Here is a 20,844-nt window from a genome sequence, read left to right as displayed (position 1 = left end):
TGGGACTCTTCCTCCTTCTTCGGTGACCGTATTGGATGGAGCTATTAATTCATATTCTCAGAGCAGATTAATTTCTGCCAAGGGAAAATCGCACACATCTGAGAAGACTGTAGTTCAATCCATCTGTACACAAAAGGATCATCCGATAGCTTTAAATACCAAGGCAAACCGCTATCATCCTTTGATGATTGAAGAGCAATTCATAGCCTAACTCCTCTCGGTTACACCAAAACTTTATCGTATTGGAATCCGTTTCAGCTTTAATGGTTTATTGGCGTGTGGATTACCATTTTTTAGGATAAAGAAGCCATTTTTTACGAACACAACAAATCCAAGCAGCGAAGCCTCTCACTTTCGTTTACATTTGGGTAATTCCTTGAAACGTTTCTACGAGGAGAAGGCAGTCAGGCTGAAGTTTCTGATCGTAGCATCACCGACTTCCATTGCCATGACCTGTTTGTCGTGCTCAGCGACGCATGCACCAAGTCGTGAACAATGAAAAGCAGAAGTGTGTAAACATTTACTCAGTTTCCGACGCAGCTCCGTTAGTGATCCTTCGCGACCAATATCACCGAAGCACCCCCCACCACCGAGGTCGTTTCTTATCTGCTCTCAGCGACTGAGATTTAATATTTCTGGTAAATATTCTAGAAATATGCGAGGAATATTTTAACTCCCATCTGGAATTGGAAAAATCATTGTGAAAAACGAATTTTTATCGGATCTCTTTATAGTTATTTAATAAATCTACATCAGGTTTGAAAAGGATTTTAAATTCCGATGTATGAGTTTTATTCTTTGAGGAAGGAGTTGCTATAAACCAATATTTGTGGCTGCACCTCCGTGGAGCTTGAATAAGTTATTCCCAGTGAGTAATTTAATCGAAAATTAAAGTTAGAAAGATCTGCTCACGTTGTTGATGTTTTTTGATCCCAATTCGTTTATTCGCTACAATTTGTATCAGTTAATAATAATTAATAAAAAATTTAAACTTAAAGTAGTGTTGCTCAACCCACAGGAGATATCTCGAAGAATATTCAGGGGATTTTCCAAGAGATGTATCGTTCTTACTTAACTATTACAATTACAGGAAAAGTTGCGCAATCTTTTGACCATCTTCTACTAAAAATAATGGTTTGAAGATGATATCGAGAATATACCTCTGGGACTTCTTCAGGTATTTAGAGTCTTTGCCCAAAATGACAGACAATTTCTTGCGTCAGTAAGAAAAATAAAAGAAATGAAAAAAAGATATGCAAGGAAAGAGAAGAGAGACTGGAGAAAGCAAAGGTTTCTCTCAGTGGGAGAGTTTTAAGATTATTCAGAGAATGTTTAACAGTTTCACAGAGAGAATTCTTAGTAGAGAAATACAAAGTGAAGTTTTAACCGAAGCGTACTTTGTTGCTATCATCTGTCGCGCTCCCTCCATAAATTAAAAAGCACTTTAGATCATTACAGTCCCCAGAGGCCAGCTAAGAAATTAATATTCGTCCCTGAGGAAGCAGACGGGGGGTTGATATGATTTATTGTGATGGATGTGTGGTCCATTTACATAATTAACGGTCTGGGAAAAACAATGATGGCTTAGGGAAAACATGCCTGGCATTTAATGTGATGCTCATTAGCACGCGAAAGGTCAATGAGAAGAAAGTAATTTCTTAGTTCAAAGAGGAACATTAAGATCTTTAATTCCACCTGCATTTCTTGAAGTGTGCTACTTCAGTGCAATGCCGGGTGTTTTTGCAGTCGGGTTTCCGTTTCTGTTTCTTATCAGTGATGTCAAATATCTGAGCGGCGCATTCTTTAATGTCCACTTTTATTTTTGCTTTTTGGCTTTCTGTTATTATGCCACAGACATCTAACCCTTTCTTCTCAAATGTCCCGGAGATGGGAATTGTATTACAGCACCATCTGCTATTTGTGCATTCCAAGTGTTGGATCCAAGCCATTATTTCTTTCCTTCTCTCCTCTTTCCGGAGTTAATGTGTCCCCATAAATTGCGATATTAAAAAAACAGAAAAAAGCACTAAAAGAAACTTTTAAAATCTCTCTCAGTGAGTCAGTTTTAGATTCAACACAGCTATTAGTTTGTTAGATCGATTTTCAGTCCTCTGGCTGTTTTATAGGCTTTTGGAGGACAGTATTCAAGGATTAGCAGTGCCACATATAGCCCTTCTACAACAACACAGAGATAAACAGGAACGGCTGCCCCCTCGTGCTCGATGAGCTTAGAGAAACTACCAAAGCTTTGGAGAACTGGTGGCAACCAGTAACTGCACCTTAGTGAATCTCAACCTGCGCGCCTTTGGCACTTTAGAATGGCACGAGCTTCTTCTAGATGTGCTACTCGGAAAACGTCTTTCAAACCAATGACAATCACGCATTGGGTGCGCCGTGAATGCGCAGACTTTTAACTCCAAGTGCGTCTTGAGTGACATAAATTTCAAAATCCTCACTATAATTCAATCGGTGTGCACTTTTATTCTTTGTTTAATACTATATATATTAATCTCCGAGTATCGTAGAATGTATATTTTGGATTATGTTCAAAAGATGGCATGTTTAAGCAGAGATTTCATTCAGTTTTGGAAACTCCTTCTGAGATGGACTGATCTCTTCTGTTACTCATTAATAAGTAACAGAAGCTGTGGTTGTTTCCTGGGAGTCAAATAAACTTAAAGACCCTGCTGCGTAAGTAGATTTTGCTTCACCAAAAGTCAAGCCAACAGAAGGCAACGTTCTATCGAGTATTCGTGCAATGTTTGCTTTTAGATGAGGCACGTACATTGATCTATTCGGTTTGGGAAAGTTTCTGGAGAGACAAAAGGGGGAAAAAAGGGTAAATTAAATAAACAGCGAGTGATCGATACCCACACCAGCCATCTACTGTGGACTGGATATCCCCGAACCTACTCAGCTGTCTATTCCTGTTACATCATTACTGATTCTGCGTTGTCTCATTTATCTTCTGACGTCACTGTTAACTACGGAGCCTGTCTAACTAATGATCAAAGTACAGTCCGATGGTGCGCAATAATGGACCAAATTTTACACCTACTTCGGCAGTTCAGCTCAGACTGGGAATGTATTTAAGAGACAGAAGGGGAAATATTTGCACAAAAACAGTCTTATTCAAATATCAACTGTGGATGTACCCTTATAATTTCTTCACAACCGGATCCCTCTTCGGTTCTGGAGAATTCGAAAACTTCATCTACATTTTTATTTTAATATGAGGTTCAAGATATGGATTCAACTTAATTTGTTAAAGGAAGCTTCCATCATCGCGATACGCAGTGGAATTTCGAGCAATTGATGTCTAATTGTAGACTCATCATCTTGCTTGGTTCCCTCTAACAACTCGGATTTTGGACCCAAGTCTGTTATGACGAATATGCTTTTGGTGTTGTCACAGCAGTCATGGGAAAAGGCTCACAGGCGAATAGTTTAAATATTGACTCTACTAAAGCCTTTAATTCGCAGTGCGAATCCAGGAACTTTAACCAGAGGCTTTAGGGTACCAACGCTTGATTGAATCTCTAGATGTCTCACTGTCGGGTCGTGCTCAGTGAGGTGAAATGGCATCGAAATCTTTCACGCTAACTTCCGGCGTATCCCAGGACTGTTCATTCGGTCCGCTTTTGATTGCTACTTATATAAATGATGTCATCTAAATTCTTCGCTCTCTCTCTCTCTCTCTCTGTTTTGAAGATTACTGGATTACGTTTAGCATACAGAATTATTCGCATGTAACGGCATAAATGTTAACTTAACAATCGAATATTTATTTATTTACGCGGAACCTGCATAAAGTACTGGAATTTCGAAGATTTATTTTAAAAGATTAATTAATTTTGACTGACTTAGTCCTGTAAACCATTTATTAAGTATATTGAACGAAATGTACACATATCATTTTATAGATTAGTAGCCCTCTAATAGAGGTTAGTTTCAAATTAGATGCCATATTCAAAATACCAATCTAATGTGAAATACCACGTACATATACTGGTGTGAAAAACTTAAGGACCAACGCTATTTCTAAAGGTTAAAACAGCAAAATCTTTACTTAAGGTACTCTATTGATAAGAGTAAATTCAGTCTCAGCAGCGATTGTGGACGTCAGCTAATCTGGCGAGAGGTTGGCACACGATATCACTCCGCAAACATCACTGAAAGGGATCGATATGTCGGTCGAAGTGTTCTCGTTTGGGGAGGCGTTATCTTGGATGGATGTACAGAACTCCAGGTACTGGAAGGCGGTACTGTAACAGGTGCACGCTACTGTGCTGAGGTAATCCTTCCTCATGTGCGTCTGTTCCGAGGTGCTATTGGCCCCGAGATCGTGTTTATGGATGATAACGCCGAACCCCATCGCACTGCAGCAGTTGATATGCTTTTGAAAAGTGAGGACATTGTTCGTATGGATTGGCCTGCCCGTTCTACGATCTAAATCCCATCGAACACATATGGGACGCTCTGAGGAGACGCCTAGCGGCATGTCCACACCTACCAAAACATGTTCACCACCTGAAGGTGGCGCTGACAGAGGAATGGACGATGTTACCGCAAGAACTGATCAACAACATTGTTCTAAGTATGAACAGGCGATGCAAAGCCTGCATCGACATTAGGGGTGGCCATATCTCCTACTGAGGACCTCCTCTTCCCTTTGTTCCATTGCAGTGATGCATCTGTATCATGGCAGCAGTGATGCATCTGTATCATGCAGTGATGCATCTGTATCATGGCAGCCTGTGCCATTTTTGAATAAAGTCCCTCTGTACCGTTTTTTTTTCCATTGTTGTGTCGGTGTTGTTTCCTTTATCATTTCTGTACCTCACGAAGTTCCTTTGGTATGCTTTTCCCATATCCAGGCCACTCCTATGAAAAGCTACAAGTGAAAACCTGACACCAAATCTCCGCCTCGACCAATTGTGATAGGCAATTAATTCCAGTGATCTGCAACACGCTACCAAAAAGTAAACTTCATGAAATCCAGCGTTCTGTAACTCTAAAAATTTTGTATTCGTGGCCCCTGCTTCTTCTCACTTCTACAAGTGAAATTATACTGCCCTCGTTCATTCTCTGATTCCCTTCAAAGATTTGTACGCCTCTATCAAGTCCTACCTGAGATGCCCAGTTGCCAAGCTCTGAAATCTGCACCTTCTAAGTTCTTCATATGGACATTAATATGCATCCCTTACTAATCTAGTAGCTCTTCTGTGAACCCTTTCCAGAAGTTCATTTTTCCTCACGTGTGGCTTGAACGCAATATTCGAAATGCGGTACAACCATCTTCCTACATTTAGAACCATTAAACTTCAGTTGCCATTTTTCAGACAATTTGTGCAACGGATCTAAGTCATTCTGAAGAAAAATGATGTGGTTCTGGTCGTTAACCATCCTTCCTACCTTTAAATCATCAGGATATGTTGAGAATTCTTCTTGCAACCCCCAGATCGATGATATTAAGAAAGACGAGAAGTAGAAGTAGCCTGAATACTAATTCCTGGAAAAAAGTTTTCCGTGGTTGAGTCAAACTTTGTAAGGACAACTTAAGTAACAAAGGTAACCAGGAGAATGTCCAAATTAATTGCTATTGGAATGTATCTTGATGGCCGATAAATATTCATCTCTTCTTTAGAAATCGATACACCAAAAACAAGCGCCTTACATGAAATCGAAACAAATCCATCAATGATAAATTATATGCGCTTCAAAGAACACTAATGTCATGGGAATTAATGTGGAAATGAAAGAAGGGGACACAATAGTCCACTACAGTGATTTAATTTACCAGAAGATGCATTTTAAGAGGCAAAGGGTTCAGGAATATATAATACCGAACTGGCGTAATGAAGAGTATATAATTCGATTGAATCTAAAACATGGTACCGTGGAAAACTAATCAAGAAGATTCTGAATACGATGTCCCGTCAAATCGAGAACATTTGCCTGAAATCGGAAATGAAGGCGCAAATGCTGAAGGACTTATACTGCATTGTTTCTTCATTGAATTCGCTGTGAAACAAAAAAAAAATCCTTTCTGTTTCTTTCCGGTGAGAAGAGAAAGCGTCACATTGGTCAGTGACGCGGCAGATGGTGAATGGGTGGACAAATAACTGCCGACACATTCACGCAACTGCTTATGAGTTGAGTCAAAACAATGGCAAGAAAAGCAAAAGAAAGAAGAAGAAAGATCCCGAATAAAAACAATCTTCGGAGCAAATGCACCAGATGGCGGCATTGGAGCGGACTGCTGGGTGGGCTGGCGAATATCGATTCTGCCTTAACCTTCACGAGAGAGAGAGCCGCTCTTCCGATCGGAGAACAATAGCAGTAGGGACGAAAGTGTCAAACAGGAAATGAAGGAGCGTGCAATCTCCTCCACCTGGGCCTTGTGTGAATCGGTCCCACATATTAATGTTGGCTGTCGGGGTTTAGGTCCTACTATGTCACAGTCCAGCGGGTTCTAGACGCCGCTGTCAGGGACTTATAGAGCACAGTCGACATCCTTAGATTGTGCTGAACTGTTTCTCCCACAAGCTACATCTGACTGACTGGATGGAACTCCGCATATCGACCGTCGCTACGCACTGGAACCCGGAGGAATCAACCCCAACTTCAGCGGCTTCGAGAATACTTTGAGATATTACTGTACCCCGCTTATATCTCCAAGACTTCATTTAAAGGTTGAAAAGAAACCTTTTTAGAAGGTCACTCACCTTCTCGTCTTGTCTCTCCACTGGCTAGAATGGCCATCATCAATACCGTTTGGACCACTGATTTCATTGCAGATCTTGAAGACGACGAATCTGAAAAGAAACACAAATCATCACTGTGCCAATGAAATGTAAAATCGGGCATAAATAAAGAAAAATGGACTTTTTAGATTTTCTTTTACGCATTTTAAATCTCACATAAGATGGATGCGTACAACTCACATAAGTTTTACGCATCCATCTAGTCAATTATTTAACATTAACTTACCTGATCGGGAAAATACCGAATTCACCATTATGTGAGTTGCAGAAGCGATCGCTGTATCAATAGTATTAGACAGCTCTGAGTACCCTTTCTTAATGCACTAGATATGATAATATCATCCCTGAAACTCCGCTCTTTGCAGGTCCAATTTCAATATATCGTAGTTGAAGCGCGGGACAACCTCTTAAACCGTTACTTGATGTCAACGGAGTTTAAGAGGATTATTTCGAACTCTATGATCCTAATAAGCATGTCCATCGAGTTGAGAGTTTCTAATTTATTGGAGGCCTCCGTGATATAATTCCATTCCATTGTGAATCGTCGTTGATGGCGATCCTCTTTATCAGTTGCTTTCTATTCAGAGGCACCTGTTCCAGTTCTAATTTAGCGTCCTTTGCGAGTCTATAAACGGTTCCCGCTAGCTTGGAACACACGCAGGCACTCATTTAAAGTGCGATCTTATAATTCCGAGGACTTCCTTCAATTGGCGCTCCAGCAAACCTGTTGCTAGTGGCGGCGGACACAGATATCGATCCTCTCACTCGCACACCTTACAGGAAATCGCTGGGATTTCCCTTCCAGGCATCTCCTGACTATAGAGAAAGCACTCATAGGCGGCTTGCTGTTGGACGAATCGTTTCGATGCACAGTTCATGCACGGATAACCACGTTTGTGTGTTGGTAACTGCACACATCTGAAGTCTCTTGATGGTCATGTGTGTGCCTCACAACAGAGAGCTTGCCCGCTGTTAGAAAACTCGAAGTTATATTCGGAGATTTGGGTTTCTGTGAGAGTAGAGGGAGGGGAGATCTTCAAAGAATCCCAAGATGATGGTAAAATAGTCACTATGTTAAGTAGAAACATACATACACACGTTTAATAGGTTTCACATTGGAATTTCACATTGAACCATTGAAATCTGGCTAACCATCTTTGGAACTCACAACTGTACAAAGTTTAACTGGTATATAATAGATGTATTTCAGTAACAGCCACTTAGATATCCGACGATAAGCCTATTGCGATGCTAAGTTTCTCCAAGAGGAGATGCATCAATCACTCCACGTGGTGTCTAGTTTCAATTATAAACCGTATTAGGAGCGGACACAGCATTTCCAGTGTACACGTGTAGCGCAGACAGGTACCATTTAACCGACGAGGGCTTTGACGCAGCTTTACCTATCCGCTAATTATTTGATAAATTAGTTTCACTACTGTGTCGGATGTAGTGGTCACTAACTTCGTCGCAAGCACCGGCTTGTAGTCCGACCGACCACGACTATGTGATAATAGAGGAACCGCATCCACCCTCCCCCCCCTTTGCACTCGTGACCGCAGTCGGGCGTCGAAGCTGGCCAGTCAACGCTGTGACACCGACTCCAACATCCCCATCTGTCATGCTAATCAGCCTCTGATGATGCACACATCTATATATATGGTGTGCTCTTCGTATGATGCCCGCCGCCAGATCGACAGCGACTGACGGAACTTTGGGTGCACTTATACCAAATGCGATGGTCGGAATGATTGATAACAGGCATGTTACCGAGGCAGACAGTAATTGAGGCGGTAACAATACAGCTGTGGTCCACTACAGGGAATTTGGGCAGCTGGCGAAATGTGGGTCTATCAGCTGCGTTGGATTGATGGAGACGATACAAATGGATATTGTGACCCCCCGCTCTGTTCCACAGGTAATGCGGCAATCGATACAGTGATGGGAGGCCTCCTGGTTTTAGGGAAAAAAATGGTGTCAAAAAATAGCCCATACAAAATATTCTAGCGGAGAAACAGGGAGAGTATGTTCCCCACCACTTCCTCAGTCCTAATTCTACCAATCCGGGTTATCCTTCGATATACTCCAAAATCCCCATTCCCCTTATCTGTCCCTTGTTCATATTAAATAGAAGTTGGTGCCTAATTCTTTGGCAAAATTAGGGGATTATAACCACTGTTCTACCCGCGTGGGTAGAACAGTGGTTATAATCCCTGTCCTTCCCACACCTGATGTAAAAGGCCCTGATTGCTATCCCGTCAGTGGCACGAGAAACTTTTATGAGCTTTTTACACCATGAGACTGAGTTAGTCGGTCTCAGCGTGGATAGCAAGGTCCGTCCCCCTAAACTAGGGTTTTTCATCCAGCAAAACAGGGAAATCGACCAGAGAACACGTGCAATTTATGGACATATTACACATGGGCAGATGAGTTATTATTATTATTTTATTATTATTATTATCATCAGTTTATTTCTCTTAGGAGAACACCCGGTTACAGCCACAGGCTAGAGGGTGAACATACATATACAACTATGTTACAAAACATACATCTATGTTACAGTTATAAAATACATGAAATACATAATATCTGATTTATAATTATCTGGAATATAGAATATTTGAGTTATTAATGACCCGCAAAGGCTTTTACTACCGTAAACTGATAAGAAACATAATACCATGACAATTGAAGCATACCTTCTGCTTAAACAGACACAAGTGGGAGTTTCACCGTATTTACATAAACACAAATATTTACAGTTCGTTCTTGGCGCTGCTCTAATATGAGAGTTTTTACTCTACCACTCGAAGAACAACATGTACTTGATCTTCCTAACGTTTTTGATATATTGAATCCTTGGGCTGTGGAGATTACAGTTGTTACCATACGAAGTGTAACTTTTGCTATACGGTTAATGATGCGGTCTAAATATGCATTTATTCAGGTTTCGAAATCGCTTAATCATTCCATACTGCAATCTTTCTGGATGATGGTGTAAGTAGACTTCTGAACGTTGGTCAGAACTGATTGAGAAATATTTGAGCACTCCAGTCACCGTGAATGCCATTGTACTTCTGCTGCTGAACATCACAATATGCAAATCCACACCAGTGTAATTTTGAACTAGTAGTAACAGTCCATCCATTTCCATCCACGGGCTACTTAATTTATCATCAAGCATTTGTAATTTTGCCCTAGGATTTTGCAAGTATTTCTTCGTTATTTCAACCCCCTCTCCTTCAAAATTTCTTTGTATCTTCAAGGCACATTGCAAGTCAGATTCAACAATAGTAAGATAAACTTAAATCAGAGAGAGAACACTGTGAACTGGACTTTTATTTAAGATTATTTCTGACTGTGGCTGGGAACATAAACAGTTTTAACGATAAAAATAAATCAATAACATCGTCAACTGATTTCAAAATTCGTGTACCATATTCTATGAAAATTGAACAACGTGTTGACCCCATCAGGTGCGTTTGATAACGACTTTTAGATGTTCCCACAAAGCACTACTCTGCACCCATGACTTGCAATCAACGCATCGATCATCGTATATTGATCTTGCACAGTGAGGTGGCAAACAGTCCCCCCCCCATATTGAGTCGTTAGAGAAGACCCCTTCAGTTATTCACCAGCTCATGAATATTGAACAGCTTCCACGCCGAATAAAAGGATAATGTCCCAGATTTCGTATAATCACCTCAATATTATATGAATAATTAATATATAATCTATCCGCTGTTAATTGCAAATATTAGAGAGGGCCATGAACAGATTAATTAGCGATGGTAGAAGGTTCAGCTCGGTGTTAGGCCTCTGTGCATTGTCGTCACGAACATCGTGATATCCCCGCAAGTTTAACGTTCTCGTGAGTCTTTTCCCCCCCTCGTTTTGTCCTCCAGTATCACGAACCTGCTGAAGAAAGAAAACGCAAACACGGGGGGCGCTACCGCAGGATTCTTATCTGATGTTACTGTTTTTGGGTCCAGATTATTTTGTGATAATGTGGGCGCACTCAGCTGAAAGTAGCCAAGCTGGGCACATAAGAAACCTGCAGGTGTCGATTCGCCTTTAGTTCTGTCAGTGGAACAGCCCAGATGAAGGGACTTTGACGAACTAGAACTAATAAGATTTTTTACACCGAATTATTAGCCATTTTCAATCGACTCGTTCCCTCAGCATGTGTTCGGAGGGGGACGGGAGGTATCGATGCTCGCGCGTAGAAAAAAAAAAGAAAGAAATTTCCTCTCTCTCTCTCTCTCTCTCTCTCTCTCTCTGCGGTATCGATGACAGTTGGAAAGTGATGCGTTCCTGGACCGTAGCAGCGTTCGAGAACATCAGCGCGCCAGATGATGATCAGACACTCAATCACCGTCAGGGAGGTTGAGAGAGAAGTTGGCCTACGAGACCAAAAGCCAGCAAACTTTCTTAAGGTCACGCCTACAACAGCAGGTATGCTACTGATGGTAGCGTAAAGTTTAAATTTACTTTAACGCCTCCAGGCACTTTAGCTGAACGTGTCTGCGGGGCCTTCTAGAAGTAAACAGACTTAACGGTACATGACTGGTAAGGTGTTGAATTGAGGAGAATTGTGAGGCAGAGAGAGCGAGGAGGTCTTGTTGACCATAACAGCAGATATGCATTTTTACTCTGCAGACCAAGAAGGGAGTTAGATCTTATTCTGTTAAATTGAAACATGATGGAGGAATATTAAACATTTCGAAATTGAAGCGGCTATATTTGTGCGTTGGATTTTAAAGAATTGAAATAATCTGCTTCGTTGTGTTATGAAATAATACCACTTTGAGTTCGTGGTGAAGGGGCAGCTACACCTTATGTTTTGAAATAATAGCATTCTGAGTTCTTGATGAAGGAGTTCCGCTACACCCTCTGCTTCATTTAAACGATGCTTTTGGATCGCTACAAACTGCCTGAAGTGTTTTCTATTGTTTAGTACCTGAAGGCTTTGGCGTTTCATCCCATTTCGCTTCATGGGACTCAACACAAGGAGTGGGGGTTTGGGATGGAGAATGACCTAACGGCTGTGTGTAAAATGTAGCTGCGCGCCTTTTGTCTACGGTGGCACCTTGGGAGTTAACACCCGTGAATCACGGAAGAATGTGGCAGCATTTAGATGACCTATTAAAGTTAAGGTTAATTTCTCACGCACCAGGAGTACACTACAGGGCAGTCTCCCGTTTATCTTGAAGCTGGATTTCCTTGAAATTAGACAGATGGGCAGTTTAAAGTAATACCCTACATTAAAGCAGGTGCTGTTAATGTCGAGATTGAGGAAATGAAGTTTGCCTTTAGTGAAAAGATAGTAGAGAAGTCTGCAAAGAGATTAAGTCTACTCGAAAAATTGGAAACAGTATTTTGGCCTAACGGAAATACAAAGTAAGATACAAGCATCGAAGAGGACTTTAATGGATACAATACAATACATCAGCCAGTGGCTGTCACTGGCATTAATAACAGGTGAGCCACAAAAAAAAATGAGGCCTCGCCTCTTCAAACGTGTCTTTGCAGAATTGGCTGCGATACTTCCTCTTAAATTTCTTTAAACTGCACAATTAATAAACAGGTTTATTTAAAAAAATGAAGGACTAAGGTCTCGAGTATTTAGAGAGACTGAGAGTTCGTGACGAAATTTTTAAAGCCTCCTTTGAATTTATATCCAAATTGTTGATATGGTTTAAATAAGAAGTTTACTAAGCAATCGATGAATAACGTGCATTTCAAAAAAAGAGTGGCTAATACAAATGAGAGGATTTAGAACTACAGATGGTAGGATGACTTAAAATCCATATGATCTTTGGGACTAGAAAAGTGTGTTTTTTTTTAAATGAAAAACCTAAACACAAGTATTAGAACCTAGAGTTGCTTAGATAAAGGATTAGACAAAGAACAAGATTTTAAGATGGCATGTGCATAAAGGATTTCATCCCTGTAATAATTTTGCTGACTCGACTCCATTTCGCATTCTTTTAATGGCAAACAACACGAGGCTGAGCCAGAGAAGAACGAAATGATGATATTCCAAGTTACTAATTCACTTACAGGGAATACCAGAGCGGATAAATGCACAAGTACCATCTTTAAAGCTAAAGGACTCATAGAGCGAATACTTAGGACAACTGAGATGAGCAGTGATTGAATCAACCGATAATTGGGAAATCTATCAGAAAAATACGTGGGACTTGGAAAATTATAAGTGGAAATAGACATAATTCAGATTGGAATTGAAACCACATATATTTGTAGTTTGGGAAGTTTAGATCCTCCGCAGCTAGATTTGTTCTCTTAGTTTGACTCTTCATGAAGTATTCAGCAGTAAGAAAAGGTGAGGGGAGATGTTGTGTGGAGTTTTCAAAATTTTGGATATAGTGTACACACAACAAGAATATACCCAACTACTTGACATAACGTGGCCTCGGCAATGTTCCCCGCACACACACACTACTCGGACTCCCTCCAGTCACTGTCTAGTAGGATAGAGGCTGTGAGATTATACACTAGAGAATCCGGATACCTCCTATAAAGTTACTAATAGGTTCAGCCCGCCCCGTGGACAATCTGGTGGCTGACCTCCGAACATCGTCTTAGAGCTGTAACCTCGAAATGTAAGGAAGATTGGATCTCGCAGGGCTACCCATCATAACCTCAAAGGACATATCATATTACATAATGGAAGAGTGGGAGGGGAGTTGCTGGAGTTTTTCTTTGGAGACTAAACATGGATTCAACCACTTCAAGACTCCAATAAGTAAAGTGGTGGTATTGCATCGGTTGATTAGAGTTAACTGGTGCAGTATCAGCTACTATTTCCTGGTAACACATAGGGGGGGGGGAGTATTCCTCTGTGTGGTATTGACGCTACACCTCGATCCCTGCTTATGTTGGTTCACACTTGGGTGATCACCTCCAGTATACTGTGCTGTATTTCGAGACCTGCACAAGGGAGTTATACCCAGGGCTAGAGTCCCACCATCATGAAGGTGAAGCAGAAGATTCAAAACGGAATAAAAATGTTGTTCTGGATGGAACAGTCTGCAGAGCATCCAGCGTATTGTTGTTAGGGAATGCTTCGGAGACATCTGCCACGAGCACACCTGATATCCTGTTGGTGGTTGATACCTCTGAAAGATCCTCTCCCCAATTCACACACGGTACACCTTGCTTACACTCCTGGTATGGTTTAATTTTGTCTTCCAGTGTACGTTGGACTTGCATGAAATAAAGTTCTATTTATTTATTATAGTAAATACATCTTATGATAAAATGAGCATTGGTGTGCGTGAGAGAGAGATGAATGCTCATAGGGAAATTTCAGATTTTTGTTATGAATCCACAAATGGATTTCTGACAGGTTCTAATAAAATCAAAATTCGTACGCATTGCCTGCTTTTGATTTCGACTATAGCGACTTCTAGATTCAAATATCGTTTGCATACCTTATATCAGTCTAGATAAACATCCCTATCGAATTCCCTCGAGGGTGTTAAACCTCTAGGCGTCTTCGACCAGTAAGAAGAGCAACAGAAGCGAGAGAAATGCACAAATTTGCCTCCAGCAGTTTTCGAAGAGCCGGATCGATGCATTCGAATGAAATTACCAAATAATTAATACCACTGAGAGTTGTTTGGTGTGGTTTATACACACCATGATATTCCTTTAAATGCATGACCTCGTCAGTAAAATCCTTCCGCAGCCAGAAATCCATATTTAATATCTGCTTCCTCGACAAGTTGGTATGAAAACTTAGATCACTTTTATTTTGACTTCTCATTCTTCCAGCTGCGAACGTGAAACGAATTTAAAGTATTCTCCCATTATAGAATTTCTTTCCATCCAGTCCACTGCTCGGAAAGTGGTAGATAAGTTCTTTCAACGCCTCACACAAATTACCAATCAGTACAATAAAGATTCGGGATGACAGTCTGATATCGATGCTACTGGTCATGTCCCAGCGACAGTTTATCCTTAAATTTATGGGACTTGAATCGACAGAGATTTGGCATCTTAATCGAATTTTTGTACTCAGTGATTTCTAGAACGATCATGTTTTAATGCAAGTAGAAAAAGAAAATTCCATACAGTCAAAAAATGTTTTGAGCACCCACATTAGGGGAAAAAAACCCATTAATCTTGGAGAATCGGTAACAGTCAAAATATACGTGCTGCAGATAATAAATTTTAACCCACGTGGCATTTTTACTGATTTATGGTGCTGATTGCGGTTTGTTGTCCATTTTTCTAAAATGATTGAGTTATATGGTGTCTTCTCTGCTTTGTTAAACATAATTGCCGATTTCTTTATAAAAATGGGCACGCTCCCGTTGTAACTGAAGGTGCTACTTGCTATCTGTTCAGGCGCCCACGATGGATCTTCCTTAGGACCATTTTTTTTTTCAGTCATATCCAGTACTCAAAACATCCTACCAACTTTATGTTGATCATCTCAGCATTTATACGACTATTAAGTCCTTTGTAATCTTTCTATCGAGCTGGGCTAGATTTTATTACATTCTGGTTATTTTGAATAAAACTTGTGTAGTTTTACTACAGCTTTTGCTGTAAATTTGGAGCTTTTTCTCGAGAAGTTTTAACTTATGCTCGCTCTCTTCACTCAACAACTCTTTTCATCCATAACATGAAATATATTGTTTACTCGCGTTTGTGCGATTGCCTAAACAAATAAATAAATTGGCAGCAATCGTAATGAATCACCAACACTCAGCTGCTGTTCATGAGCGCGTGCTGACAGCGTAAATCCTTTGTTTTCTGTACGTGTTTGGAGATTCTAGAAAAGTGAGTAATGCATCCAATTTTACCTGGCAGCTGAACGGATGTCATTTGTGTTCATTCAGATCCCTTCTCACGTGAGCGAAAACAGGCCGTTCGTGGGGAAACGACTGCACGATCTCGAAGACATGCCAGAGCTCACCTCATTGGCAACGTGTGTGGACCAACAGATGGAGTTTTTATGTCCACGAAGATAAAGAAACAAAAATGTGTAATGAGTGCTAATGGAATACTCATGTCACTTGAAGTGCATGCAGCACGTGCAGGCGAGGAGATATTCTGAAGATCAGATGTTCAAGGTGTAGGTGCCACTCCACCGTGAGCTGGGGGGAAGGCAGGGATTAACATTGCAGATTCGCTTTAATGAATCGGCCAGAACTTCTGTTCGTTCAGCGATTCTTTTCATTAACTGGATTTTATCATTTCTGATAAAATAATGCATTCTTTCGTTAATTTGTACTGTTTTTAATTATTAAAACTAGTATTAGCTCATTTCCAAAGCTGTTGGCTACAGATTGTTGTCCACAACAATTCACATTTTTTGCAGGATACGCAGTAGCCCTGACATCTACAATATATCTTTTTTAATAGAATTAAGATTGTTTATTATAATTTCAGGCGGATTTTCTTCCTCAAAAGAGTCTAAATCGGGTAGGGAGGGGGTGAAAAAATGAAAACATGCCGAATTTTAATAATTAATCCAAATTAACGGTACCACAAACTCTTTCCACTTCGCCTCACTGACATACACTAATGCTGTTATTAAATCCATTAAGATGACCTTCAGTGAAAGAAACCGGAAGTGCTTCCTGTTCATTTCCCTAGTTTTCCGGTTATAATGGATCCGTGTGTGTTGTACGTCTAAACAAGAACCTTCAAGCATGGGAAAGGAAGTACAGGTTCATTCAATCGTGATTACAAAGTTCAGCCTAGCGTAGCCCCAAAAATATCTTCATAAATCGAAGTCTTAAGACGTCATTTTAAAGCCAGCTTTTATGAGAAGATCCTTATGAACCTTTTACGAATGTTTTCATGCAATTTTGAAGATTCTTTAGCATTCTCCTTCAAAACTGCCTTAAATATACAATCTCGGTAGTATTAAAGTAACAGATTCGCGTGTTCTACATTCCTTTAAACAAACCCACTGGATCCATCTGGTCACACAAATAAAATATTAAATATTTTCAGGCTAACTCTCTCTCGCTTCTCTATCCTCGTCTCTTTCTGTTATTCATCTTTGTCAGTTTATCTTTGATGATAGCTACTTTTATGCAGCTTTTTTTTTTTTTATTTTATCTTCTGACTATCGGCAAACTTTTCTTTTTTTTTTCTTCTTCTCTCTCCAGCCTGTTACAAGCTTATAAAGAGAAAAGTAAAATACGAATCATGTGATTTATTGCATTATGTTAGTCTCCTTTTTCCTGCGCTGATGATGCCTTCCCCTTACAGACACACACACACACACAAACACCATCCGTTGTTATGGCAACCAGATGAAATCTGTATCTGTTTCAGCACAACAAACACGGAGAAAAATAATCTATACAAACATTACTTAAAAGGCAAGTTCAAAAACAGAAGAGATAAATTACAGTGTTTTTGAGCAAAACAGCGCGTTTTTGTCTCTCTCTCTCTTTCTCTCTCTTTGTTATTACGTTTTTATATATAGCAAGTTTTGAAGAATGAATTCATGGAAATGTTAGAGACGCATCTGTTGAACAAATGATAAAGCTGCCAAGATGGGTAATCATTTGTCATTGCGTAGAATAAGATCTGCCAACCACGCATTTGATTACCACAGTTCCTCGTGGTTGGGTTGAGTTGATGCAGAAACTCGCGAGTGGCATGAGTGACATCTGGTGTTGGAGAAAGGCTATCATAAAGGTAGAGATGGTTATCGGGAAAATTAAATGGAATTTATTCAGATTTACTCGAGTATCAAAAGATCTAGAAAAGAGGGGGGGGAGGGGAAATACTTTGCTTATTCTGCATTTGAGATCTTCCAGAGAGAATTTACTTCATTGCCTATAGATGGCGCTATTTCCTTACCCTTTGATCGAACACGCGTGCTATCAAATGCCGATAGTTTATTAGTTTTTACACTGAGTATTACATTGCTTCTTTCTTTCTTTCTTTCTTTCTTCTCAATACACTTCAGCTCCTCTCTTTGAAACAGGCACTTCGTTGTTAAGGGTGCTCGTGCTCGCTGTTCGAACTGTGGAGGTTAACGGCAAAGGGTTCGGTTTTCGTGTGAAGAAAATACAAAACTTTTACGTTGCTTTTGCGAGTAGTTGGGGGGAGGGTTAGGTTGGGAGGAGGAGGAGGGGGGGTGGAGAAAGGGATCGATTTCGAGCAGGAGTGCTTATGAAAAATGGAGTGTCACGTGAGGTGGAAATTGCCAACTTTACACATTTCCCCCCTTCTAACTAATTTTACACCGTCTGCATATCTGCACGGCCTTTTGTAGCGTCTGCTTATCGCAAAGGCCATGATTTATTGCGGCGCAGGAATATGCTACGGCGGCCAAGCGCGCGGAGGATTGGATGCACCGATGTTCGGTATGCCGTAAAAACAAACAAATTATTTGCAGAAAGGAAGCAATTGGATGTAAACATTTAAACATATGGCCAACGTTTCTCCTTCGATCTCGGAATTTATAGTCTGTCTCGTCGCTGCGAGAGAAGAAAAAGAAAAAAATTTAAATTGGTTTTTGGCTACTTAAGAAGCAACAAGTGGGGTTTAGATGCATGTGGAGGGGTGATCCGTTTAAATTGCATCCAAATTCGAAGGTGAGAAAAGAGTTTACCGAATTTGGATGCAATTTAAAAAAAAACAAGACTCATTTATCACACTACGAATTGTGATTACTTGTAGAACTGACCCCTGGTGTTAAATTACGTAACCAAATCCGTGTCTTACTCAGTTAATATATTTATGTAGTGCTGCAGCGCCGTCTAGTGTTTTTCGTGGTATTAATTTTAAGTCCGAAGAAAAATTAGGGTGCGTCAGCGCCCCCTAACGTTACAATTCATAAGTAGCCAAATTTGGTATTTTGGTGCCATCTAGCGTCGAAGAATGTAACCCTAGAGTCTAATTTTATTAATTTTAAGTCCAATGAAGAAAAAATAGGATGCGTCAGCGCCCCCTAACGTTACAATTCACAAGTAGCCAAATTTGATATTTTGGTGCCATCTAGCGTTGAAGAATGTAACCCTGGAGTCTAATTTTATTAATTTTAAGTCGCTTGAAGTTCTCCAATTATAGGTTTGTTAGGAAATATCAATAAGTAGGATTTACAGGTAATAGCTGCAGACAAATGAAAGCCTGGGTTATCTATTTGATGGACAACTTATCAATTCTATCCACTAATAGTCTCTCTCTCTCTTACATCTCATTTTATATGTACATCTAAATTGATGGACCACCCAGTGAAACTGCTCTCTCTGAAACCTCCACATGTAGATTATCTGCTTTAAAAGTTCCTACTTAATGGTGTGTATTAGGGTTTTCTTATTAGCAAGGGCCGGTTATCTTTCTCCACCGCTCTAATGTGTTATCTAAGCTTTCCTTTGGGTCACTGCCGAAAAGAGCAGATATCTCCTTCGATAGTGTGATGATGATAGAGGTAGTTGATGTGCCTTTTACTTAGCGAGCCCCCTGCGGTACTTTGGCGCGCGCATGTGTGTGTGTGTGTGGTTGAATAGCGCGAGATACATGAGGGGGGCAATTGCTTTTCGTCATGACCGAAAACAACGCTTGAAATTATTCGTCAGTGTAAAACGAGTGGTTTGCTCTGTGTGGAGAGCTAACTAGAACAAATGGCAGAGCCACGCGCCGAGCCACTGTGCAATGACGATAGCTTGGGGAAGCAATATCGCGCGTGCACCAGGAAAATTCTATTCCGGCAAATTTGCATTCTGGGAGAGACAGAGAGAGAGAGAGGAGATAAAATTTTGCGTGGAAATATCTCGGCAAGTTATCCCGTTAAAACCCTTTTGGGATTGCTTGTTTGTCACCAGTGGAGACAATGGTGTGTGGCAGAAAATTGAAGAAGGCGATGGTGGAATATACGGGGAAGATGGATTGGCAGAGAGTGGGCTGGTTGGGGGAATGTGTGGCGCTAAATCTTTAATGGCTATTAGAAGGTAAATAAAACTTAATGCCTTGTATTGACAGGGGATGGTGTGGGATGTTGGGTAAAGTTTCACGCCGAAACGTTGCGATAGAGGGAGTAGTCAGTAACTGAAGAGGAAGACATAAAAAGGGGTGAAAAAGAAAGCAGCTGGTGCATGTTTATACTCGTATAAGAGAAAAGATGTGTGGGATAAATTAATAATGATTTTCCCAGGCTCATTATTAATTTATCCTCAAGAGGACCATGGTTCCCATCTTTTTGTCACTTGAGTCACACTTGGAACTAAAAGATACCATATTCGGCTGTGGATGTCTGTTCTGCACAGTGTCCAAAACAAATCTTTTCACTTTAAATACCAAGTCCATGAAATTCTTTCAACCGAATTGTAATGGCTGCCCGATGTACTCTTTGGTTCAGACTACCCACTAATTTCAGGCCCTGCACCGTGGATATCGTGGCATTTCTGCTTGCGTGTGTCATCGGTTGTTGCTGTAGGTTACTATGGCTACCGCACAATCTGCCACGGGGGAAGGGTTTGTGCCGTAATTAAGTGTAATTACAGCCTTTGGGATGTAATAATTCATAACCTCTTGGACGATTGAAGCAGCTTTTGTTCCGTCGCACAACGACATTGAAGTAAGCAAATTAATTGTGGTAGAGTTAAATCTCAGCCCACAAGCTGTTGCTATTTTTAGAGAGCTAGGTTTTGTACTATTTCTTGCAAAGCATGGAACGATTTTAATGTACCATCTGATTTACACTCGCCAACCAGTGAACCAAATCTAGCAGATGCAGGGTTGTATGCGTTTATATTGTTTGGAGACCTGCTTAACATACACTTGACCTCTGGGTTTCTTCGGAAAATTGTTCATTCCGAAAGCATACCGCAGTAAAAATCGCTGACAGCAAAAACTCGTTAGCGTATGACGAGAAGTCCTCCAAAACCCGTCATCTAAGTGGATTAAGCAACACGTAACCACCCCGATATACTTCGTACGCTGCCGAAAGTTCAAGACCCTCGAAAATTAAAGGCCTCCGCGCTATCTAAATGGTGTCGTTTTCGAATCGCCTTGGGAGGTCATCAGTTTTGCTGTTGACGTACAACGCCCCCTATGTGGCCCTCGAGGCCTT

General features: G+C 40.6%; 1 protein-coding gene across 2 annotated transcripts in view; it reads right to left on the bottom strand.

Moving 5' to 3' along the window:
* Positions 1-20,844, bottom strand: part of LOC150087002 (latrophilin Cirl-like) — a 180,819-nt gene that overhangs the window by 88,812 nt on the left and 71,163 nt on the right. For both annotated transcript variants that reach the window (XM_090372894.1, XM_090372895.1), the window contains exon 2: positions 6,729-6,818. In XM_090372894.1, the coding sequence (XP_090229020.1) occupies positions 6,729-6,795 (67 nt within the window). In that variant the 5' untranslated portion in view covers positions 6,796-6,818. The remainder of the gene's footprint in view (positions 1-6,728; positions 6,819-20,844) is intronic.

This window comes from Mastigoproctus giganteus, chromosome 4, assembly GCF_048544385.1.
Source record: "Mastigoproctus giganteus isolate SK-2022 chromosome 4, ASM4854438v1, whole genome shotgun sequence".
NCBI lineage: Eukaryota > Metazoa > Arthropoda > Arachnida > Uropygi > Thelyphonidae > Mastigoproctus > Mastigoproctus giganteus.
This window is presented reverse-complemented; position numbering and strand designations above follow the sequence as displayed.